The sequence below is a fragment of the Ambystoma mexicanum genome, chromosome 1p (genome assembly GCF_040938575.1).
Source record: "Ambystoma mexicanum isolate Mex_15411 chromosome 1p, UKY_AmexF1_1, whole genome shotgun sequence".
Classification (NCBI taxonomy): domain Eukaryota; kingdom Metazoa; phylum Chordata; class Amphibia; order Caudata; family Ambystomatidae; genus Ambystoma; species Ambystoma mexicanum.
This window is the reverse complement of record NC_090921.1, coordinates 578,665,315-578,690,319: the sequence shown is the minus strand read 5'-3', so window position 1 is coordinate 578,690,319 and position 25,005 is coordinate 578,665,315. Positions and strand designations below refer to the sequence as shown.

Genomic DNA, 25,005 nt, shown 5'->3' with positions numbered 1-25,005 from the left:
GAATTGTACGCAGCTATGGTCTGTCCAGGGGAGGAATATATTGGATGTGATAGAGGAGTTGCAGTTATGATCAGCAATCCAATCTATAGTTCTGCCTTTGGTGTGGGTGGGCGACAATTATTTGTGTGAAGCCTAAGTTGGAGAGATCCTTAAGGAAGGAGGCTGCAGTTATGTCCTTGGGATCGTTAAAGCCTAGATTGAGATCACCTAAGAGTAAGGTTTTGGCGGATTTATTTAAATTTTCACTGAGAAAATGAGTGATTTGCCCTTGAAAGTCGGCTGGGAGTCCTGGGGGCCGGCAGATGACGAGGATATTGATGGTGTTGTTGCGAGAGGTAGTTTGGCAGAAAGTATATCTGCATTCCCTTCCCATGTGTGGGGTGTGGGTCTGATATGGTGGACATCTTTAAAGATTAAGGCGGCCCCCCCACCTAGTTTAGTTGGTCTGCCTTGCCTAAGAATGGAGTAGCCTTCTGGCATGGCTAGCGTAATGGCGGGGCCTGAAGCTTCATGCAACCAGGTCTCAGTGATGGCTAGCAGGTCTAAGTCGAGGCTGGAGATAAGTTAATTGATTTCTAAGGCATGGGCAGTGAGCAAACGAGTGTTAAGTAATGCGCATTTGAGTATAGGCGCTGGCTGACTTGCGTTTGGATGCTGTTTGGTTAGTTTTTTCTGCTTAGGTTTGGAGGGGATGTGTGATTTAGAATTCGGTGTGAGGCTGGTACTTGGTTTGAAGCTGGGCGAGAGCTGATGAGAGGCTGATGTACAGGAACCTAGTCTGTGGTTTCTGTGCGATGTAGGAATGTGGTGAGCGGAGAAGGACCTGGGTAGGGTGCGCATCTTCAGTCTGCACAGTCTGGTGCAACTATTGGGTGTAGATGTGTGAGGATGCGTGATGTCATGCGTGGGGTGAGAGGGCGTGGAGTTTGAGAAGGACGGTGCCATGATACTGGAGCTGGGTAGGCAGATGTTTAGGTACCGTTGTGCATAAAGTGCAGCAGCGAGTAGCATGCCTAGGAGTAGTAGCGTGTTAATCTAGTGGTGTAGGCCTGGTAACATTCTGGCGTACTTGTTGTGCGTGTGCAGGGAGGCGGGATGGAGCAGAGGTAGCTCAGGTGGTGCGAAGTGACTAGCTGGCCAGCAAATATCAGATGGTAGAAATGTGTATAGAGCAATCACAGTATACAAGTGCGTGAATAGAGCTTTCAGTCAAGAATACGCGATTTAGAAATGCATTACAACATGTGCATACATCTACAAGGTATTGATGCAGAGGACTCGTTTATAAGATAGAATCATATGACAATGCATTACTTACCGTAAAAGCATTTCTGATGGTTGTATCTGCTTAGATTCACATGCTGTGCATAGGTCCGACATCCAGTGGTCACTGCGGAGTATTGCATTTTGTTTTTCGTAGTCGAAAAGGGGACGTCGACAAGGCGTGTCTGTAACACTATCCCTATAGTGACGTGCGTTGTACCCACAATCCCTCACGCGTCGAGGTCCCTCTGTTTGTATTTTTCTGCCCTGAGGGAGCCTTCTAGACGTGAGTGAGTACAGAAAAGAGAGATATAAAGGAAGTCTATGTTCCTTCCATCCGAGCGGGGAGGAAGGGTGGGCGCATGTGAATCTAAGCAGATACAACCATCAGAAATGCTTTTACGGTAAGTAATGCATTGTCTTCTGATGTTTGTTAATCTGCTTAGAATCACATGCTGTGCATAGACTAGCGAGCAGTACCCGGAGTTGGCGGTGGGTTATGAGAAGGAACAGTAGAGAAAAGATGTCTTAATACTGCCTGTCCCACCTGGGAGTCAGATCTAGAGTGTGCATCTAGACAGTAGTGTTTTGTAAAGGTGTGCACAGAACTCCAGGTAGCCGCTTTGCAGATGGACTCAAGGGGAACATTTGCAATGAATGCTATGGAAGCTCGAGTGGAATGTGCTCTTGGCTTGAAGGGTAGTTCTCTCTTAGCAAGAGTGTAACAGAGAGTGATGCATTGAACAATCCATCTAGATATAGTGGATTTTGAGACCGCATCTCCTTCTCTTCCTGCTGCCACCGAGATAAAGAACTGATTAGTCTTTCTCAGTGGTCTGGTTCTTTCCATGTAGAACATGACAGCTCTGCGTACATCTAGTGTATGCAGACTTTTTTCTCCCGAGCTGGAAGGGTTTTGAAAGAACGTTGGTAGTTCTATAGTTTGGTTTACATGAAATTTCGAGATGAATTTAGGTGCAAACCTTGGGTGTGTGCGTAGAACCACTTTATTTTTGTGAACTGTTACGAAGGGGTCTAGTACAGAAAGAGCCTGTAGTTCACTTACTCTCCTAATGGAGGTGATAGCTATTAGGAAAGCAGTCTTAAGGGTGATATCTTTAAGAGTTGCCTTGTGCATGGGTTCGAAGGGAGGGCCCATGAGTCTGGAAAGTACCACATTTAAGTCCCATCCGGGAGCTGGGTTAGCTATCGGAGGGTGTATCCTCTTTACCCCCTCCATGAAGGCTTTGATAACTGGTATCTTCCACCACGACACTTTAAGTTGGGAAGTGGTGTATGCAGAAAGTGCCGCTAGGTGGACTTTAATGGAATTGAACACTAAACCTGAATCCAGTAAATGGGTCAAGTATAGAATAATGTCAGTAGGAGAGCAGTCAACTGGGTTGATGCTAGTACCTCTACACCAGATAACGAATCTTTTCCATTTGCTAGAATAGCAGTGTCGAGTATTAGGTTTTCTGGCTTCCCTGAGGATGTCCATACATCTCTGTGGGAGTTGTAAATGTCCAAATTCTATGATCTCAGGAGCCAGGCTGCTAAGTTCATGGTCTGAGGGCATGGATGCAGTGTCCTGCCCTTGTCTTGTGACAGCATGTTGTACGGGCAGGGAAGTTTCACTGGGGGAGATAGGGACATCTCCATCCAGTGAGCGAACCAAGGTTGCCGTGCCCACATTGGGGCCACTAGTATCATGGTAACCTGCTCCTGGTGCATCTTGTGCACCACTTTGTTGAGAAGGGGAGTCGGGGGAAAGGCGTAAACAAATTTCCCTGACCATTGAATCGACAGACCGTTCCCCTTGGACTGGTTCTGGGGGTACCTGGAGGCGTAACTTTGGCATTGTGAGTTCTCCAGGGTTGCGAACAGGTCTATTTCCGGGAATCCCCATTGCGTGAAGATGTCGAAGACGATGTCTTCGTGCAATTGCCATTCGTACTCTTCGGGCAGGGGGAAGTCTCTGCTGAGTTTGTCTGCTAGCAGATTGAGTTCCCCTGGTACATGTTGTGCTAGTAGGAACATGTTGTGTTTGAGAGCCCACTTCCATATATTCTGGGACAGCTTGGACAGTCCTGGAGAGTGAGTGCCCCCTTGCTTGTTGAGGTAGTACATGGCTGTGGTGCTGTCTGTGAGGACCATCACTGTCTTTCCTTGTAAGTGTTCCTGAAAGGCTTTCAGTGCTTTGAACACCGCTAGTAGTTCCAGCAGGTTTATATGCTTGGATGCTAAACTCGGAGTCCACACTCCGTGTGCCGTCTGATGGGATAGGTGAGCCCCCCATCCTGTAAGGGATGCGTCTGTGGTTAGAGTGGCTTCCACTGCGGGTGTGGCAAAAGTTTTCCCTAATAACAGGTTTTCTTTTGTCCACCACCGTAGCGAGAGAACCAAGGCCTGCGAGACCACCACTAGACCGTCCCATTGTCCGCTGGCCGACACCACTGGCTGTAGAGCCACTCTTGCATTGGGCGCATGCGCAGGCGCGCGTGAGGTACCAAATAAATACATGACGCCATCATCCCTAGCAAGCGCATTGCTTTGCGTACCGTCACCTCTTGGCCTGCTACATAATGGGGAAATTGAAAGAGCATGTTTTGGACCCTCTCGTTGGAGGGGAATACGAGGCCGTCCCTTGTTCGAATTAGAGCCCCTAGGAATTGTTTGGTTTGGCTGGGGTCTAAGCTGGACTTCTTTTCGTTGATGGAGAAGCCCAGTTGGGACAAAAGGTCTACGGTCTTTTGGGTATTGGAGAAGCATGTTTCGTAAGAATCCCCTGTTATGAGCCAGTCGTCGAGGTAAGGGTATACCGGGATGGATAATCTGCGCAGGTGGGCCGCTGCCACTGCCAGTACTTTCGTGAATACCCTTGGTGCAGATGCTATCCCGAAGGGTAGTACTCTGAACTGGTAGTGTTTGTCCTCTATTTTGAACCTGAGGTATTTTCTGTGCGATGTCAACATTAAAACATGAAAGTATGCATCTTTCATGTCCAGTGTTGTCATGTAATCCCCTTGTGATAACAGTGGGATTACCTCCTGTAAGGTCACCATACGAAACTTTTGGGGTTTGACAAATATGTTCGCTGGGCGCAGATCTAATACAGGGCGCATGGTTAAGTCCTTTTTGGGTACAAGGAAGTACACTGAATAAATACCTTCTGTTACCTGTGATAGGGGGACGGGCTCTATAGCTTCTTTCTTCAGTAGTTCTTCCACCTCTTGAAGAAGAATGGAGAGGTGTTGCGGTGTCATGCGCCGGTTCCGTGGGGGTTTGTACTTCGGGGAACCGTTGAACTCGATGCAGTATCCGTGGGCTATGGTGGATAATACCCAACGGTCTGACGTGATTCCCTCCCATGCTGAAAGGAACGATGTTAGCCGGCCCCCGACCGGTGATGCATGGGAGGGGACCCGAATTTTCGGGTCATTTGCTGGTATTGGGCGTGGAACCTCTGGGGCTGGAGCCACGACCTCTTCCTTTGCCACGGCGTTGGCCTCTTTGACTGAACTGGGTGTTACCCTGGTTGGTGGGCCAGTTGGAGCCAGAGTAATATTGTTGTTGTTGGTTCTGCTGCTGTATTTGGCCACGAAAGGAGCGTTTATTACCATAGCCTCGCCTGTTAGGGGGCCTAGAAATTTGATCAAGAGTCTTGATGGTATCAAACTCTTTTTTAGCATGTTCTAGGGCCTCATCTACTGCTTTCCCAAACAGATGCGTCTGTTCAATGGGTTTATTTATGAGGGAGGCTTGGGTTTCGGGCTTAAAACCTGAATTGCGTAGCCAAACGTGGCGCTTGAGAAGTATTCCCTGCACTAGGGAGCGGCCAGCCGTCTCAGCGGCATCTAGGGAGTTCTTAACGATGCCCTGGTTTACCAGTGTGCCCTCTGATATTATAGCTAGCAGGCGAGAACGCAGAGGTTCAGGTGCTTCCTCTGCTTCGCTGCGCAGCTTGTTCCACTGTGCATCTGCGTAGCTAGCTAAAAGTGAGTTGTTATTAGCAATTCTAGTAGAGAAGGCGGCGGATGTCGTGATTCTCTTCCCCAGTGCGTAGAGTTTTTTGCCTTCTTTGTCTGGAGGGGCTTCACTAGTGGATAGTGGCACCCCTGCTCTTTTTCTTGTGTTGGTAACCACAAGGGAGTCCGGAATAGAGTGTCCTCTGATGTATAAAGGGTCAGAGGATGAAGGGCTGAAGAGCTTTTCTATTCTAGGGTTGACCCCTCTTACTAAAGCTGGGTTAGTAAGGCAAGGAGCCAGGAGTGGAATAGATTGGCTAACAGGGGCTTTTTCTTGGATGACTTTTTCTACAAAGTCAATGTCTGGAAGAGTTTCCCCTGTATCAATCTCAAAATGCGCTGCTGCCTTGCGCAATAGTGCATTGAGGGAAGGTTGGTCATCTATGGGAGAGGAGTTCCCATGTGAATCCTTGAGAGGAGAAGGGAGAAAGGCATCAGGGTCTGAATGTACTGATGGGGATTGCCAAGGCTGTACTGACGGTGAATGCCAGGGCTGCGAGGTAGCTGTATCCTCTTCAAACCCTGTAGGAGTGGTGTAAGGATCTTCTTCGAACCCCTCTTCCTCAAGTTCTACCTCTTCTTCTCCACCCAAACACTCCTCATCTTCTTGGAGGTATTGCTCCTCCTCAGTGAGGTCAACCAGCCTAGGAATCCTGACTCTAGGGTCATCCTGTGGCCATTCTCTTTGTCTTTTGTGAGTGGGTGGGTCTTGGTTTCCTAGAAACCTTTCCATTTTCTCCATGCAAGAATGGAGTCTTTCAAGGGTCTCATGGGGTACCCCTGAATAGTCTAGAGGGGGGAAATTAGTGTTTTCGCCTTCGAATCGTTTCGAACGCTCCCACAACGTCGACGAGAGGTTCCCGTCTCCTTCTGAAAAGCCTTCAGGTAGTTCAGAAGCGTCCTTTGGAGAAAGGGGCAGTTCCTGGCTACTTTTGTGTTTTTTCGACGCGGTATTCGACGTTTGTTTCGTCGTCCGCGTACGTTCGTCTTCGGCGACAATTCTCGCTAGGCTCTCGGCCACGATTTTGTCCGTCGAGGGCTTTGGTGTCGACGTTGTGTGCGTTGCGCGTTGTACCTCGACGGTCGCTCTATGGAGCGTTGCGTCGGATGTTTTTGGGGTAGCGCCCGTGTTAGATGGAAGCCCAATCGCTGGTCGCGGCTGCGTTTGCGGGTGGGGCTTGTGACCTTTACGGTCTGCGGTAGACGCCGGAGTGCCCTGCGTCCCCTTCGGCGCTGATGGATCCTTCGTTCTCGACGAAGAAGAGCCGTGGGTAATGTGTTTAGCCTTATGGGGTTTGTGTGCGTCCTTGTCGCCGGGGTGTTCATCCCCATAAGCAGGGCGTGAGCCGAGCCCGTCGGGGCCGGGGACGGACGACGAGGAGCGGGAGCGCTCCTTCTGGGGGTTCATGACTTCCGTAACGGACGTCGCGTTATCGCACTCCTCGTCACTTTCAGTAACAGCGGCAGCGGGTGAGGAAACTGACTTCGACATCGCGTAGTCCGCCCACCTCTTAACCCTACGTTCTTTAAGAGTCCTGGGTTTTAAGAGCTTGCAGGCTGCGCAGCTGTTCTCTATGTGATCGAGGGGTAAGCAACGATTACAGAGCTTGTGCTTATCTTTCCAAGTATATTTGCCCCTGCAGCGTGGGCAAAACTTAAATGGTGTCCTCTCCATAGCTGAGGCAATAATAGCTGGCGATAACAACCCCAAGGGAAAGAAAAGGGAGAAAGAAAGACATTCTCAAAGAGAAGAGACAAAGTTCTAACCCCCACTCTCCCTACTGTAAGTTGGCCGTCGAGGCCAGGCCACGTGTTCGGCAGCGCCGAAGGATCTCCTCCGCTCTTCCTCTCCGTCGAAAATAGTTCGGCGGAGAAACAGCTTCACAGCTAACGTCGAGGGGGAGGGATCGTTACCAGTATATTAAGTTATGACAAAAGGACCGAGGTCCGTGGTAAGTATAGCAATGTCTCTCTAGGAGCTCCGCGAAAGGCGACCAGAAACTGGGCGGAAAAAAACAATCTGAGGGACCTCGACGCGTGAGGGATTGTGGGTACAACGCACGTCACTATAGGGATAGTGTTACAGACACGCCTTGTCGACGTCCCCTTTTCGACTACGAAAAACAAAATGCAATACTCCGCAGTGACCACTGGATGTCGGACCTATGCACAGCATGTGATTCTAAGCAGATTAACAAACATCAGAAAATTATTTACGCAATTCACGGTCTAGGGGGCTTGGCCATGGTAATGCTTGGCAGTCTTGGAGAGGGGAGTTCTACTAACGTATCCTAGGAGTTCCAGCTGGATCACAGTGAGAAAGTGGAGGTCCCGTGACTCCAGAGGCGAACGGGGGCAAACAGGAAGGGTCTTTCTCTCTGGGCCTTCCTCGAGATGGGCCGACTTCTGCGTGCGGCGGGCTGGCTCGCAGAAGAGCAAGACGCATTGCTAGGCAACGCAATAAACAAAAATTGCGGCTGCCATTTTAGGAGGCTTTGTCGGCGGCGTGGTGCGGGCACTGTGCTTCGTGTGCCTGGGCTGCCTGGAATTCACTGGGCACTCGAGAGTGAGGGGCATCTAGGGAAGCACAGGGGGTGCTTCACAGCGGCTGCTCCTGCAGCGCTGTACGGATGAGAACGGCTGCTTCTGCAGACCATGTGCTATGTAGGCGGCGGTCGATCGGGGGTAGGGGGAGGGATCAACGACTGGATCCTCCCAATGTGAGGGGGGCTCCTGTCCTGTGGAGGTACTGCCTGAAGAGAGGGGCAGGGGCAAACAGGAAGGGCCTTTCTCTTTGGGCCTTCCTTGAGATGGGCTGGCTTGCGCCTGCCGGCGGGCTGGCTCACAGAAGAGCGAGACGCGTTGCTAGGCAACGCAATAAACAAAAACTGCGGCGGCCATTTTAGGAGGCTTTGTAGGAAACTGAAGGAACCTGAGACAAGGTGGACAGCCATAGAAAGTGAATGTTTTGCCATTGTGTGGTCTTTGAAGAAGTTTAGATCATACTTATATGGATCTGCTTTTGTGATTCAAACAGACCAACTCTTGAGGTGGTTAATGCAGATGAAGGGGGAAAATCCTAAATTGTTAAAATGGTCATTCAGCCTACAGGGGTTTGATTTTACCATTGAACACAGGTCAGTGTGTAATCACCAAAATGCTGATGGTCTCTCCAGAAAGTATGACTGACTGGAGTAAGAAGTTTAGTATGGAGGTGGGACAAGTGTTGGGGAGAATTCTCAGAAATGTGCTAATTCCCTCCACCTTGGAGACCCCCAGCAACTTTGTTTGATTTTGAGGACTTCATATTTTATTTTTTACCTGAGATAGTGAGACCCTTTTTTCCCCCCACTCTCCCATGTATTTTAATGTGATTTTGAACTCTGTTTCTCTTGGTTGTGGAGTCTGAACTTCAGTGCAGGTGATTCTAAGCAGATTAACAAACATCAAAATTGACTTTACTTACATTTGTAACTTTCTAGATCCAGCACACAGTATCTTACAATAGGGTGCCAGAGGGGTTACTTAGTACCCCCCTTGTCTAGCTTCTCATGTAACATTTTTATGTTACCCTTTCCTCGCTGAATGGCTAGTGGCAGTGGTTTACTTTACTTGTGTGTTTTTACTGCGGGCTGCTATCACAGCTGCAGTAAGGCACCCATGGGTGCCCATTTTGGTAAAATGGCCTCAGTCTTTCTTTTTTTTCTCCATTACGTGTTGGAAAGGTCCTTCTTGAGATATACTCTGCGTGCCAAACAGGTTTGGTCCCGTTTTATCTTTGGTGGGATTCACAGGTGAAGCCCGCCTCTGGCTCCAGCGCGCCTGGCAGGGGCAGGAAGTAAGGGAGGTGACCGAAACTCCCTGTGCTTAGCCTCCTTGGTTACAGAAATGCACCCATGTGTGATTGGCTGGAGTGCTATCCTCAGAGGATATCCACCCTGTTGGGTGAGCGACAGCTAGGCTGGAATGAATGGGAGAGAACTGAATAAAAGGCGAGACTTTTGGCTTGGAAGGCAGAGTCGACGCTGAACGAAGGAACCGAAGAAGAGCTTGAAGAGGACGCCTGCTGCAACTCCTGGACCATTGGTTTGCCTGGTGAAGCCCTGCTGCAGTGACAGTTCACAGCTTTCAGAGGGCTTTTAGCAACAAGTTGTGCCAAAGGCAAAGAAGTGTAAAGGTTTTAAGTTGGGTAAACTTTAAGAGTGGCAGGTAAGTATCGCTAAGATCTACCACCATACTCAGATTTCTCTTCAGACTTAGTGGGTCGTCAGAGGGTTCTCAGAGGTAGGTTTTCCCACCTTTGGTTCCGGTCGCTGGTGCCCAAGAGCTGCAGGTGCAAGAAGAGTTGCGGTCATTAATGGAAGCTTGGTGCAACCTCTTCTAGATGAACAATGCAAGAACCACTGCTGCATCACTCCTCAGAACACTCTACCGGGTGCGGGAAGCAGGTAACAGGGACATCCACTGTTGTACAATGACAACAGGAGTCACGATTATCATGGTTGAAGAAAGCCTCCTATCTCAGGAGCCATTGATGGCAGGGAGCTGTAATTTGCAGGAGAACCTATTGTTGCACACGCCGAAGAACCCCTACAGTTCAGGCCACAAACTGAAAACAACGGCACATCTGTCACGGTAGCCCAATCTGGAGCTGGTTAGTTCACAGTCCAGGGACACTAACTAAGGCTCCAACTTGCTTGGGTACCAGAAGACGCCGGCACCAGTTGTTCCCATTGGTCCAGAAGGTTGAAGCACCGACAAGGGTCTTCAGAGATCAGTACAGGGTTCCACCTGGACTCCAGACTGTTCCAGTTGCCAGTCCTCTTCAGGGATAGTCCATGGGTCTTTCACAGTCTTCTCAGCTTCTACAGGATACTCGATTCCTCCTCAGATCTGTTGGAATGGTTGCATGGCACCTCTTTATATCCCAAGGTCAAGTGACTGATCAGACTAAGTGTTAGGACGAATTTATATTTCTGTGCCAATTCCCATTAACAGAGATACCCCTCCCACCCTCCACAGCTCTTTTACTTTACACCTGAGAGTGGTACTTTTCTCACTCATTTGTTTTTCTGACTAGGATGTTTGTGTTTTACTGTTTTATGGAGTCTGGTAAACTCCATAGGCATCTGCTATTTGCATTGTGAACACAGCACCTTTTGTGCAGTGCCACTGAGCAGTACATTGGACTTCTCTTAATGTTTAACTACTTTTTCTTGGGTGAACTATGGTTCCCAAGAATAGTAAGATGACTCCTTTAATTCATTTCTCATGTAACATTCTGTTACACTCACTCACTTGAATGGCTGATGGCAGTGGTTGGTGACATGCATCTGCAGGCTGACACCTCAGATACAGTACAGCGCACAAGGGTGACCATTTTCCCGCAATGGCCCCCCTCCTTTCTTCGTCATTTCTTGTCAGTTTCTTCTGGGCTTTTACTCTGAATCATGTTTGAGTCCTTTGTGCGTTTTGCCTTTGGTGGCCTTCAGCCCTGAAGCCCACCCAGGATCCAGTGCCTGGAAATGCAGGAAGTGAGGGAGGGTCCCGAAACTTCTGGCCTTTGTCTCTAGGTGTACCCGAGTGAAACCAGTTCCGATTGGCTGGCTGTCCTTGAGGACAGCCACCCTGCTGGCCGATTGACAACCTAGGGCTGTGAATGAATGGGAACTTGCATAAAAGGCAAGGTTTTTGGGACTAGAGGCAGAGTCGACCACTGGAGGACAACATCTGAAGCAGAGGAAGAGAGAAGAACCCGCAAAATGTCCGGTGGAGCCCTGCAGTTGTGCTGACCCCGTTTTCGAAGCGACAGGGAAGACCTGTACAGGACAACTTCCTCCCTTAAGCTGGTGGAAACAACTAGCCTCAAGACAAACTAGTTTGGCGCAACCCCTGACTTGCTGCGACTTTCCAAGGCTGCAGAATCCCAAAACCAGGGGTACCTCGAACACCTACGAGTGCATTGTCTTCCGAAGTGCGAATCCGGCCAAAACTTTGTGGGCATCCAGAGGACCCTACAGACGCAAGAAATCCGTGTCAAGTCCCCTCACCACAGTCTAGGACCGAGGGATCAAAAACTTCCAACCAGAGCTGTACGTTCTTCTTTGGAGCTGAGAAAAAGGCACCAAAACCACAGAGCAGCTGAATCCCGAGGAACCCTGACCTCCTGGCAATAGGGACCCAAGCTTTGGTACAAGTCTGATCTACACAGGTTGGTAGTCTGGCTGAGCAGCCAGGCTTATCTCAAGAGGGGTCAATGTGAGCTGTAATGTTTTGACACAGTTTCACAATACAGTTATTCAAATAAATACTTACACTCAAGGGTTCTTGATAAAACAATCATTAATTTATTTCACAGTCAGTTATATAAGCCTTCTTCAGAAGGGAGCAATATATGTAACAATTACAATACACTTCAAAACACACTATTAGTTTCTCTAAATCAGACCACACCCATTGAGGATGGCACACAGACACTTCCTACACCCTCAGGTGACTTACATAGCTAGGACACAGTGGACATTGATTGATCACTGGTACATTTAGAGCAATACTGAGTTTGGTGTAAAAGATAGAATAGAGGGATAAAACAAAGGTTAACAAATAATTCATAAACGGGTAATTACTTTTAAAAACCTTCCAATGTTAAATAAGTTTAACCCTTTCCTAGGGAAAAGATAAAGCACATAACTAAAGGTAAAGAGGAGTCTCTCAGGGAGCCAGGACAGCCAATGTTAATTGCACAATGTCTAGGGGAGCTGAAGATCTTCTTTGCAGATAGGTAAAAAAGTCTTGTGCAACGTTTTTAGAAATGTTTGTAGAAAAAAATAGAACACATGAAGGGCGACAAGCTGGGAGGCTTGTGAGGGGCAAAGCTTTAGCAACTCTGCAAGGTAACCAAGACGGGTCTCAACTGAGAGTAAGCAAGGCTACACAACAAGAGGCACATTCTCTTAGAATTTACAGTACTTCTGAATAGAAGAAATTGTTCTAGCTGGCTTCTGTTCCTGTACAGCTCGGCAGATCCTGTTCCTGTGCCTCAGTCGTGGGGACAAGAGGGAGGATGTCTGGGGACCCCTGCTCTGCAATGGGAAGGTCAGCGGCAGCATTGGGCAAACTTCCATTCAGCGGTTCTTCCGCGTTTCAGCCCCCACGTCTGACAGCAAACACCAACACCATGGTTCTCGCATACCACTCTGGACTTACTTTATGTGCATCTGGGGTCCAGCACTCTTGAGATGCCTCAGGCTTGCTTCAGGGAAGTCGGGAGATCTTCCTGGTGCTCGAGCCGGACTTAAAAGCAACGCACACAATCTGGTGTTCCTCTCCCTGGCACTTCGGTTCCAGCAGCAGTGGAAGTACAGCCAGCTCTGAGAGGATGTCCAGACAGGCTTACTTTAGAGTTGATTGGTCCCACCAGCCCAAGAGGAGAAGTCGTACTTGCAGGGCTTCTCTAGTCGAAACGAATTCAGAGCTTCAGCACAGCAGCAGGGCTTCACCGGGCAAACCAAACGTCCAGGAGTTGCAGCAGGCGTCTCTTCCAAGTTATTCTTCGGATTCCTTCGACCAGTCGTCGACTCTGCCTTCCAAGTAAAAAAGCCTCGCCTTGTATGCCGGGTTCTCCCATTCATTTGCAGCCTGCTTATCGCACAGCAGGGTGGCTGTCCTCCCAGGACAGCCAGCCGGCCAAGCACCTTTGGGTGCATTCCTGTAACCAAGGAGATTAAGCACAGGGAGTTTTGGGCACCTCCCTCACTTGCTGCCCCTGCCAGACATACCGGAGCGAGTAGCGGGCTTCACTTGTGAATCCCACCAAAGGCAAAAACGAATAAAGGGACAAACCTGGTTTGGCGTGCAGAGTAAATCTCAAGAAGGACCTTTCGAACAAGAAATGGCAAGAAAAGAAGACCAGAGACATTTTGACAAAATGGGCACCCATGGGTGCCTTACTGCAGCTGCGAACGCAGCCAGCGGTAAAAACACAAAATGGTAGTAAAAAGTAAACCACTACCACCAGCCATTAATTGTAGAAAGGGTAACAGAAATGTTACCTGAGAAACTACACAAAGTGGATACCAAGTAACCCCTCCAGCACCCTATGGTAAGATAGGTGTGTGCTCGGTCTAGAAATTTACAAATTGCAAGTAAAGTCAATTTCACTTCACTGCTCTTGGAAACAGTAGTTTCACCAAGAGAATGTATTAAAACCTTTGGGAAATCGAAGAGACTTCCCTGTGCCACTGCAGTGAAGTTGCTGTGTGTCACAATGCAAAGATGACGCCTATGGAGTTTGTCAGATTCCAAAGTCAAAAGAAACAGTAGAAATCACAGAAAAAAAAAAAACATGAGAGGGCGAGCAAAAGGTCTCTCCAGGTTAGACATGAGAAGTCCTGAAGTCCAGCAAAAAAGAGCTGGGGGTCTCTAAGGTAGAAGGGAATTAGCACATTCTGAGAATTCTCCCTAACAAACAAGGTAAGACAGACAAACGTTGTCCTACTGTTAGGGAGAATTCTCAAAATGTGCTAATTCCCTTCACCTTAGAGACCTCCCCAGCAACTTTTCTGGATTTTGAGGACTTGATTTTTTTTACCTGGAGAGAGTGAGCCTTTTTCCCCCCACTCATGTTTTTTGATATGTGCTTTACCTCTGTGATTTCTGCAAACTGTTTGTAGCTCTGGTAACGTTAAAGCGCGGGAGTCATGTTTTTCAAGATGGCATCTGAGCCCCCTTTGTTTAAACAGGTCCCAGTCTTTTTTTCACCATTTCTTTTTGGAAAGGTCCTTCTAGAGTTTGTCTCTGCACGCCAAACCAGGTTTGGTCCCTTTGTTCCTTCGTTTTTGGTGGGTTTCAGGAGTGAAGACCACCTCTGGTGGCCGAGTGTCTGGGGTGGGCTGGAAGTGAGTGAGGTGCCCGAAACTCCCTGCGCTTAGTCTCCGAGGAGACCCAAATGCACTCTGTGGTGATTGGCTGGCTGACTGTCCCGTAAGGACAGCCACCCTGCTGGGTGAGTGACAGCTAGGCTGGAATGAATGGGAGAGAACTGAATAAAAGATGGGTTTCTTGGCTTGGAAGGCAGAGTCGACCACTGGAACGAAAGAACCGAAGACTAGCTTGAAAAGGGCGGCTGCTGCAACTCCTGGACCGTTGGTTTGCTCGGTGAAGCCCTGCTGCAGGTCTGAATCGCCAAGTTCACCTCGACAGAGAAGCCCCTTCAAGGACGACTTCTCCCTTTGAGTTGGTGGGACCAATCAATTAAACAGTAAGCCACCTGGATACCAATCTCGGAGCTAGTTGCATTTTCCTCAGAGTGCTGCAGGAAACCGTATAACCAGGGAGAGGAACACCAGTTTGTGTGCTTTAGTTACAGCTACCGGAATTGAAGTTTGCCAGTTACGAGCTTTTGACTGTTCAAGTGCAGTGCAGGAGTCCCCCGACGTCCTCCCTCTTGTCCCCACGACTGAGGCCCAGGAACAGCAAGATCTGCAGGAACTGCCAGGAACAGAAGTCATCAGCTGCCTCTTTTTCTTCACTTGTAAGGTACAGTAGAATAAGACAGAGTACCCTCTTGCGGTGAAAGTGCTTGAAACTTTTGCAACTCATAGGCCTAATCAGCTTGTGACCAAACATATGATTCTTCTTGCTACAAACTACTCCTAAGAACTTGTGCAGAGACTTTTCCATCTACACCAGAACTGCTTTGTCCTATCCAAGACTTTACCCCATTGACTTTGGCATAGCCTATTGAATTGAACTGACTCTTCTAGTGAACTCAAAATATCTACACTGTCTAAGAATAATTGTAATCTTGTATGTTCCAATAACCTTTGCCTTTTACTCTTGAAAAAGTATTCTGAATACCAGTAGTAAGATTTTCATGTCCCCAGCACCATGGTTACTAAAGTGAACTGTGATTGTAGGTTGTGTCTGTGGGCCATCCCAAAAGGGTCTTATCCGATTCAGAAACTTAAGAGTGTACAGTATTGAAGTATATTTGTGTGTGATTATATGATTGCCTCTTTCTATTGAATGTTTTATAAATGAATGGTTAATGAAGTATTTAACCAAGAAACCTTGAGTGTAAGTTTATATGAACACCTGTGATTGTAGACCTCTGTGTAACATCATAGAAAAAGTATTTAAGCATTTAGATAGTCCATGGATTCCTCAGCGGCACTGCACAAAGGGTGCTGTGTGTGTCACTATATAAAATGCAGATGCCTATGGAGTTTACCAGACTCCATTAAAACATAAGGAACACAAAATCTTAGACGGAAAAGGCATGAGTGAGTGGCAAAAAGGCCCATTCACTCAGAATGGTTAAAAAGAAACAGATCCCAGATTCCTGCTCTCTAAGGTTAAAAAGGAATTAGCACAGAAACTGAAAATTCTCCCTAACAGTCGCCAGAATCGAAAGACTGATTGGTTATATTTTTTGTGTGAAATCTATGGGTGTGCATACACATTTTTCATAGCTCTGAAACAGACACTTCAGTCTGTATAATTATTTAGAGAATACACCAGCTTTGCTATGCATGAACTGATAAATGATTGCAGAGGGCCATCCACCACTAGCTACCTACAATATGAATTGCTCTTGACAACTGTGTAGGAAAAGGAAACCTAGATTACAAACGGGCTCAATCTTTGCAGATCTTCCAAGCACAACCAACGTGAGCGAGTTTTCTATATTTTTATTCTCTTTCACAGAGAATATAGGAATAGGTTTGAAGCATTTGTTTACGCTGGATTAACAAGCATGGTTGCTGTAAACGTATTGCAATTAAGAATTACACATCTAGTTAACAAGTGTACATGTATTCCCATTATGGCGGCCCCATTTTTTCAGGTAGGGCTCAGGTGGCAGGTTTGAACTCACAGGTTCAGCAAACAAAATAGGTGCCTCCTTTGCACACAATGACTGAATATCATCTCACATGGGACCCTGAGCATAGAGGAGCGGTTCAAACCTCCCCATACCTTTGTAACCTGGGCGTCCGATTTTGACAAACTTCTTAACTTCCACTTTAACTTTTTCTGGGGCAGGCTGTGCCGGCGCTTCTTTGGCTTCCTTTGCCGCTCTGCGAGCCCTGCAAGGAATACAGAGTTTAGCCTGATGCCTGCCCACAAGACATTACCTTCACACTGTCTTGCATTCAGAGAGTAGTATTAATGTCAACAGTGGCAGGGGGCCCAATAACACATTCACGCAAGGACTGAACATTTTATAGGACACAAGATGTGGCTGCATATTTCAACAACATCCGATTAATTGCACGTTATTTGGAAGTACTCTTGGCAAGAACGCATCAAAAGGAACACACATTCCATGGACATTTTGGTGTGTTGTGGTGCGTGAGGAGTATTGTATGTAAAAGGCACTCGCAGGGAGTTGCATCAAGAGCACACAGTGGTGTACGCTGTGCAAAGAAAAGTACAAATCACAGCAGATTGTAAATGGAAAAGCAAGCCTAAATGACCAACATTACATCAACCACACCCTATGCGAGAAGCTACATTTTTGATGCCCATGCTCATACCAACACAATTCAAAATAAACTTCTCCATATTCTACCAACAATGCACTATGTTGCTTCATTTTAATAGAAACTATCACCAAAGAATGGCCACAGAAAGCAACCAGACCTTTAAAAGAAAAAGGAACTTTGAGCACTTTGTATGTTTCAAACGAAAATACAAGCAAAAGGACTGAGGCTCCAGTACTTACAAGTTTGTTTGATGTTTTTTTCCTTGAGTGTGGGCCAAGTAGCTCCCCTATAAGAAACACAAAAATCTGAATAAAGTGCATTTACAAACTAGAAGCCGCGGCAATCCAGCAAACATGGTAATGGTGTGAAGGCAGTCGCTTAATATCACCATAAGTATACACGGGGAAGAGGTGCAGTCTTTACAGCCATGCCACATTCAGACCAGTTCATTATAACTGACAGCATTCTCTGTCCTTAGTGTTTTACATAGAACAACAAGTTACTTCTTACCTTGTAACGTTCTTTCGACGGGATGTTCCTCCGACGTATTCCTCATCTTAAATATATCCTTCCAGCTCTGCTGGCCTCGGAAAATTTTTTCTCCAGAGGGCGCTGCGCGTCGACGTCCCTCGAGTCGATGACCCTCGACAGCCGCCGTATCGACGCTCGACGTCATCTTGCCTATAAAGGCCGCGCGCAGCGTCCGTTGCTCAGTTCCGTTTTGTAGCCCACAGTATTACTGTCTGGACTAGACTAATCACCCTGAAGGAGCGTAAGCTGCAACAACAAGGGAAGTAGAACTGCGGGGATGGATGGGAGGGTCGATGAGGAATACGTCGGAGGAACATCCCGTCGAAAGAACGTTACAAGGTAAGAAGTAACTTGTTCTTCGAAGGGATTGTGTCCTCCGACGTATTCCTCATCTTAGATAGGCTCCCATAGCAGTATTCTATATTTGGAGGAGGGAGTACTGACTTCACGCTGTCTTCTATTGATGAATAGAATGTAGTACAGCCCTTCCAAACCTAGTCTCTTGACTAGAGGAGGAATCCAGATTGTAAAAACGTGTAAAGGTATGGACAGACGACCATGTAGCGGCCGCACATATGTCTTTAATCGGCACGCCTCTTTTGAGGGCCGATGAAGCTGCAATACCTCTGGTCGAATGAGCCCTAAGGTTTTGAGGGGGCTCTTTCCCTGCCAGTTTATAACATTCCAGAATGGCTAGAATGATCCATCTGGAAATGGTCTGCTTAGTTATTGGTAACCCCAGCTTGTGACCTGTGTAGCCTACAAATAGCTGGTCTGCCTGTCTTATCCTGGCTAGTCTACTAATATAAAAATTTAAAACCCTCCTAGGGTCTAGTCTGTGTAACCTCTCTTCCTCTTTCCCCGGGTGAGGAGGAGGATAGAAAGATGGTAGGGTAATCTTCTGAGAGATATGGAATTCAGAGACTACCTTTGGGAGGAAATTAGGCTTCACTTGCAGGACAACTTTGTCTTTGTGAAAGATTGTATGAGGGGGTTTACAAGAAAGAGCTTGTAATTCGCTCACCCTTCTAGCAGATGTAAGTGCTATTAATAAAACAGTCTTAAGGGTAAGGAATCTTAACGAACAAGAATGGAGAGGTTCGAAAGGTGTACCCATCAGGAAAGTTAATACCAAGTTTAAATCCCATAGGGGAACTTGGAATGGTCTTGGGGGATAAACATTGGTTAACCCCTTTAGAAACTGTATTACCAAGGGTAATTTGAAATAGGATGGTTCCTCTGCAGTACGCTTAAAGATAGATAGCGCTGCAAGATAGCCCTTAATGGTGCCAACTTGAAGGCCTGAATTTGCTAAATATAGTAGGAATGACAAAACCATTGGTGTACCACATGAAAATGGGTCGATATTCTGTTCTCTACACCAGCTGCAAAATCTGTTCCAACGGCAGCGGTATAAAGACTTTGTTGCTGGCCTCCTTGCCGAAAGCAACACCTCCATAACATCATCAGGGAGGTCCCAATCCTTGTACCTCATCCGTTCAGAAGCCAAGCGTGAAGGTTGAGGGTTTTGATGTCTGGATGGAGAACCTGACCTCCCTTCTGTGAGAGTAGGTTCTCTCTGAGAGGAAGTCGAATTGGAGGGCAGATGGACAAGTCTAGAAGGTCCGGGTACCACGTTCTCCTGGCCCAATCCGGGGCAATTAGGATCATGGTTCGCCGGAATCTTCTCAACCTCCTGATCATTTGAGGAATGACAGGGACCGGTGGGAACGCGTACAGAAGCGGAAACTCCCAGTCCACTATGAACGCGTCTCCCAGAGCTCCTCTCGGAGGGAATTCCCTTGAGCAGAACAGGTCGCATTTCCTGTTTAGGCTGGTGGCGAACAGATCTACCTGAGGGGTTCCCCAAAGGGTGAAGATCTCTTGAAGGACTTCCTGAGCTAGCTCCCACTCGTGGGAGACTGTGTTCTGCCTGCTCAGAGCGTCCGCTGTCAAGTTCTTCTCTCCGGCTAGGTGAACTGCCGATAGAGAGATTCCTTCTTGGATTGCCCAAAACCAGAGCTGCATCGCCTCTCTGCACAGGGGTAGTGATCCTACGCCTCCTCTTTTGTTGAGGTAATGCATGGCCACCGTGTTGTCCGTCATTATCAGGACGTTCTTCCCTTGTACAACTGGCAGGAAAGCCTTCAGCGCAAGTTTGATGGCTCTCAGCTCTAACAGGTTGATGTGTAGTCTGGACTCCGATGGAGACCAACGACCGCTGATGGTCAAGTCGTTGGCGTGGGCTCCCCACCCCGTGAGTGAGGCATCCGTGACTACTGTTATCTCCGGCCAGGGTTGCCAAAACTGTTCTCCTTTCAGAATGTTCTCCTGACAGGCCCACCACTGAAGGTCTCGAGCCACCCTGCCGGGAACCTGAAGAAGATTTGTCATTCTCCCTGAGAATTGTGACCACTGAGTCCTCAGTGCCCACTGGAGGGATCTCATTCTCAGGCGAGCCTCTGGCACAAGGAAAATGCAGGATGCCATGAGGCCTAGCAACCTCAAAAAGTCGAAAGCTGGGAGACGTTGGGCATGTTGGAACTTGGTAACCATCTGTAGAATATCTTGAGCCCTCACCTCTGGTGGCGAGGCTTTTCCCAGGGAAGTATCCAGGATCGCTCCTATGAACTGGAGTCTCTGCGATGGTATCATTTGAGACTTCTTTAAATTGAGGGAGAAGCCCAGCTTGTGAAGGGAGTAGCACACGTGATTTAGCTGGATCTGAGCTTGCTCCGGAGAAACAGCTCTGATCAGCCAATCGTCCAGGTAGGTGTAGACGTGAATCCCTTCCCTCCTTAGACTTGCAGCCACTACCGACATTAACTTGGTGAAGACCCTCGGGGCGGAGGTCAGCCCAAAAGGCAGTACTCGAAATTGATAGTGAGAGTTGCCAATTGCGAACCTCAGGTATTTCCTGTGTTTGAGATGGATAGGCACATGGAAATAAGCGTCCTGAAGGTCCAGAGATACCAACCAATCCTGAAACTGAAGGGCCTGGAGGATCTGAGAAAGAGTGACCATCTTGAATTTGTCTTTCCTGAGGAATTTGTTCAATTCTCGCAAGTCCAAGATGGGTCTCAGTCCTCCGTCTTTCTTTGGAATGAGAAAGTAAGGGGAGTACCAGCCCTTGTTCCTCTCCGCTACAGGTACCGGTTCTATGGCACCTTTCTCTAGCAGGTCTATAATTTCCTGCAAGAGGAGCGGATCTGGAGCTTTCTGAGAGCTGATCCCCGGTGGATGACTCTGAGGAATACGTAGGAAAGGTAGGCAGTAACCTTGGGCAACTGTCTACAATGCCCAAGCATCTGACGTGATAGCCTGCCATTCCGCCAGATGTTGAGTCAACCTGCCTCCTACAGGTGTCCTGTGAGGGAAGTCCTCAGAGTGGTTTTGGGGCGGCTGATGCAGATGCCGAAGGTAAAGAGGCACTTGCTGTTGCTGCGGCTTTAGAATATCTACCCCGTCCACCTCGGGTAGTCCTTCTTTGACCCCTTTGAGCCGGTCGTCCTCTACCTCTTCCGAATGAGGAGTAGAAGCGAAAGGACTTGCCCCTCGCAGAGGTTCCTGTGGGACGAAAAGGAGTCTGACGGATTGCAGCTCCTAGGGACTTTGCTGCTGCTTTTGAAGTTTGCAGTTTCTCTAAACTGTCATCCGCCTTTTTCCCGAACAAAGAAGAGCCATCAAATGGCATGTTCAAGAGCCTGGCTTGCACATCTGGGGCAAAACCAGACTCTCAACCAAGCGAACCGCCTGGTTGATGTACTTGCCGCCATTGCTCTGCTGATACTGTCAGCCGAATCAATGCCCGTCTGGAGGGATTCGCACATAGCGTCTTTACCGTCCTGTATAATATTCAGGAACGCATCCCTTTCTTCTCCCTCCGGGATGCAGTCAGCCGCTGTAGAAGCACACTCCCAAAGTGTATGGCTGAACCTAGCAAGGGTGCAAGTAGCATTAACAGACTTTAACGCCATGCTACATGCTGAAAAGACTTTCTTAGCCATAGCATCATATTTTTTATCGTCCCTGTCCTGTGGGACAGTAGGATAAGCCGTCTTGACGTCGGTAGATGATGCTGCTTGTACCACCAGACTTTCTGGGGATGGATGTTTAGACAAGAACTCTGGGTCAGTGGAAGATACCCTGTACTTTGCAGACAGTTTCTTATTTACTGCTGGTATTACATCTGGGGTTTCCCAGTTTGTCATGATCTTTCTCTGAAGAGCTTTATGAAAGGGCACCACTGGATCCTCTTGTGGGCCTTTGTCAAGAATATCCGTGAGGTCATCTTGCTGGAAAGATTGTGAAGGTGTAGACCACCCCATGAACTCTGTAATCCTGGCCATTAAGGCTCTGTAGGGGGTTTCAGCATGCTCCCCCGGGTCTGGCTTAGCAAAATCCACCTCAGGGGAAGTATCTAACCCACTTGCCTCATGTAAAGAATCATGAAGATCCTTTAATCTGCGCTCTTCAGAGGAAAATTCCTCTCTAACTGGGGTTACAGGTCCCTGTAACTCAAATGTGTCTTGTTCGGACAAATCACCCTCTTCTAAAATTGAGGATATAGTTCTCAATTGTTCTGAACTAATAAAGGGAGTAAATCCCATTTCCAAGGCAGAGGGTGCTGAACTTGTCATTATTGGCCTCGAAAACGTCGATGTCGTCGACGCCGACGTCGAAGGCTTCGAGCGTGGCGTCGAAAACAGAGGTGGAGGCCTCGAGGACCTCGACAGAATTGGAATTTTACTCGACAATATCGACGCCATCGACGTCGAGGGCCTGGGGATCGTCACTGGATGTGTGGTCACCGTGACTTTTCTCGGCATCGACGCCGGTGTCGAGGCCGGCGTCGAGTCGACAGACCTGTGTGTCGAAGGTCCCCTCGACAACGACGCCGAAGACCTCGACGTCAACGGAACCTTCGTCGACGGCGTCGACGGAACCTTCGAGGAAGGTTTGGAGGTCATGGTCCTACTCGAGGGTTCAAGACGCGCTCGAGAGGTTTCTTTCGCCGGGTACTGCGACTCGCGGCGTTTTTGACCTTCGGGTCTTTCGACCAGAGCATCGCTCTCGGCAGTCTTCGAGGGGGTCGAGGCCGCTTTCTCGAAGACGCTCATCATATTTTTTCTGAATTCCTCCCATTCAGCCCGGGAACTATGTTTCGTGGGGCAAGGGATTCTTTTTGGCGAAACAGAGGAAGAGGAAGACGGAGAAGGGGATCTTCGACGTCTCCTCTTCGAGTGTTTCGATCTCGAGGAGTGATGAGACCCACTCCGAGACCTGGAGCGTGAATGGTGACGAGGAGACGAATGTCTCGACTTCGTCGAAGAAGAAGAAGCTTTAAAAGTCTTACCTTTCTCCAGCTTCCCCCTACGCTCCTTCAGGGCCTTAGCTGTCATGGACATACAGTCCTCGCACTCCGAACAATGGTGTTCGGCTCCCAAGCACCACAGACAATTTCTGTGAGGATCGGTTAACGACATCTTTTTCCCACAATCTCGACATTTTTTGAAGCCGGATCGAGGAGTTGTCGGTTCCGACGAGGAAGCCATCGAGTACGGTATCGAATAACTCGAGGTAAATAGTACTAAGAACTGAGCAACGGTATTCCGAGGCACCGAGTAGCGCGGAAAAACGGAACTGAGCAACGGACGCTGCGCGCGGCCTTTATAGGCAAGATGACGTCGAGCATCGATACGGCGGCTGTCGAGGGTCATCGACTCGAGGGACGTCGACGCGCAGCGCCCTCTGGAGAAAAAATTTTCCGAGGGCAGCAGAGCTGGAAGGATATATTTAAGATGAGGAATACGTCGGAGGACACAATCCCTTCGAACAGTATCTATAAAATGAGGTTTACTCAAAAGTAAAACAGGCAATTTATTCACCTTAAAATGAACAATGGTGAGTCGACCTACAAGCTAATGGCAAAAAGGGCTTAGCAGGGCTTGGTTAACTCAAGTTCCAGGGATCTGCAACCTTTGGATCTCCCACTGTGTTGGACTGTCAGACCCCCTGCAAACCATGCTTCCACGCTCGATATGTAGATGGAAGGGGGTCGTATTCTCAGACTCGAGACTGAGATGTGGGTCCAGCAGCCTCTACAAGCACTACCATCGCAGAAGGAAAACAGCAGATTGTTAGGGAGACTTTTATACAACCCTCTGGTGTGGGCTGTACAACCCTCTAACTGAATAGCAGAGCAACAAATCCAAGCAAAAGGGAAGCCAAAGGTGGCGAGGCAGGGCAGTCTGGCGTCACATGCAGAGGGGAGGAGGGCTGGCAGGGCAGACCAGTTGGTACACAGAGGTAAACTAAGAAAAACATCTAGCACTAGAATACTGAAAAAACACACATCCTATGTATCCATGGAGGTTAAAAATAAGTACTTAAGGCACACGAAACAAGATGGAATCAGTGTGTATAAAACTAATAAATGTCAATTAAAACAATTCTCTTGCCAACTGCCAACATGTGAACCCATTTTCTGGTGCTAGGTACTACACATAGTCTAAACAGGGGGGCAAGAGACAAGGGAACCTAAACACAGCGAGTCATGATCGGTAGCCAAGATGCAACAAAATCAAGGTATTGGTAAAAAGGTGTTGCAGTTTAGGCTTACAGCACTAGGCACGGGGTCTTTTTACACTTGTAGAAAAGACAGAAACCAAATGAAGAAACAAGTGATAACACAGTAGCAAGGAGTTAGGCACGATTGTATGTAGTAATTCTGTGGGAGACTACACCAGCCTTGTCCTCTTGGCAATGGGTAACCCAACCTTTGCTATAGGCCTGTACAACACAAGTTGCTAGAGTGGCTGAGCAGCCAAGCTGATCTCGAGAGGGGGTCAATGTGAGCTGTAGGGTTGTAACAGTTTCAGGGTGACAGGTATTCAAATAACACGTATACTGAAGGTTTCTTTATTAAAATAATTATTTATTAATTTAACAGTCAGCGATAAAATAAGCCTTCTTTAGAAGGGAGCAATATGCAACACAAATACAGTTCAAAAATACACTCTCAGTTGAGTTAAGTAGATACCCCTTTGGGATGGCACACAGATACTTCCTACACCCTAAGGTGACTTCAATTGTTAGGACACTGTGGACATTAATATATCGCTTTTCACACTTCAAAGGTAATACTGGGGTTATGGCAAAAAGGAAAATGTGGGGGGAAGAAAACAATGGTTAACAAGTTTCTCAAACAGGTAAGCACTTTAGAATCCCCAAAAGAAATATAGGTTAACCCTTTACCAGCTATACAAGCAAGGTATGTATGACTTTTTGGAGGGACAGTTAAACACAAAGTCAGAGGGTAAAAAGAGTCTGCAGGGAGCCAGGACCGCTAATAGCAATTGAGCGAAGTCTAGGGGAGCTGAGACACTTCCCGAAGATTGCACAAAAGTCTTGCACAATGAAAAAAGAATCACTGTTGGGCCACAAGCTGGGAGGCTTGTGAAGGGCAAAGCTGCAAGCAACTCTGCAGAGTGCAGCAAATGCAAGACTCCAGTGAGAGCAAGCAGTGAGAGCAAGCAAGCAAGCTACACACAACAAGAGGCATATACCCCTAGTTACACAGTACCTAGAGTCTGAAGAAAAGGTTCCAGCTGGCTTCCGTTCCTGTTGTAGTCCTGCAGATCCTTTTATTCCTGGGCCTCAGTCGTGGGGACAAGAAGGACGCCGTCTGGGGACTA

The 25,005-nt window shown here is 47.9% G+C and overlaps 1 protein-coding gene across 3 annotated transcripts in view; it reads right to left on the bottom strand.

The window, feature by feature from the left end:
- The window catches only part of SF3A2 (splicing factor 3a subunit 2), a 432,784-nt gene that overhangs the window by 276,558 nt on the left and 131,221 nt on the right, over positions 1–25,005 (bottom strand). For all 3 annotated transcript variants that reach the window (XM_069649520.1, XM_069649521.1, XM_069649519.1), the window contains exons 4-5: positions 17,017–17,063; positions 16,269–16,378 (exon numbers count right to left, since the gene is read on the bottom strand). In XM_069649520.1, the coding sequence (XP_069505621.1) occupies positions 16,269–16,378; positions 17,017–17,063 (157 nt within the window). The remainder of the gene's footprint in view (positions 1–16,268; positions 16,379–17,016; positions 17,064–25,005) is intronic.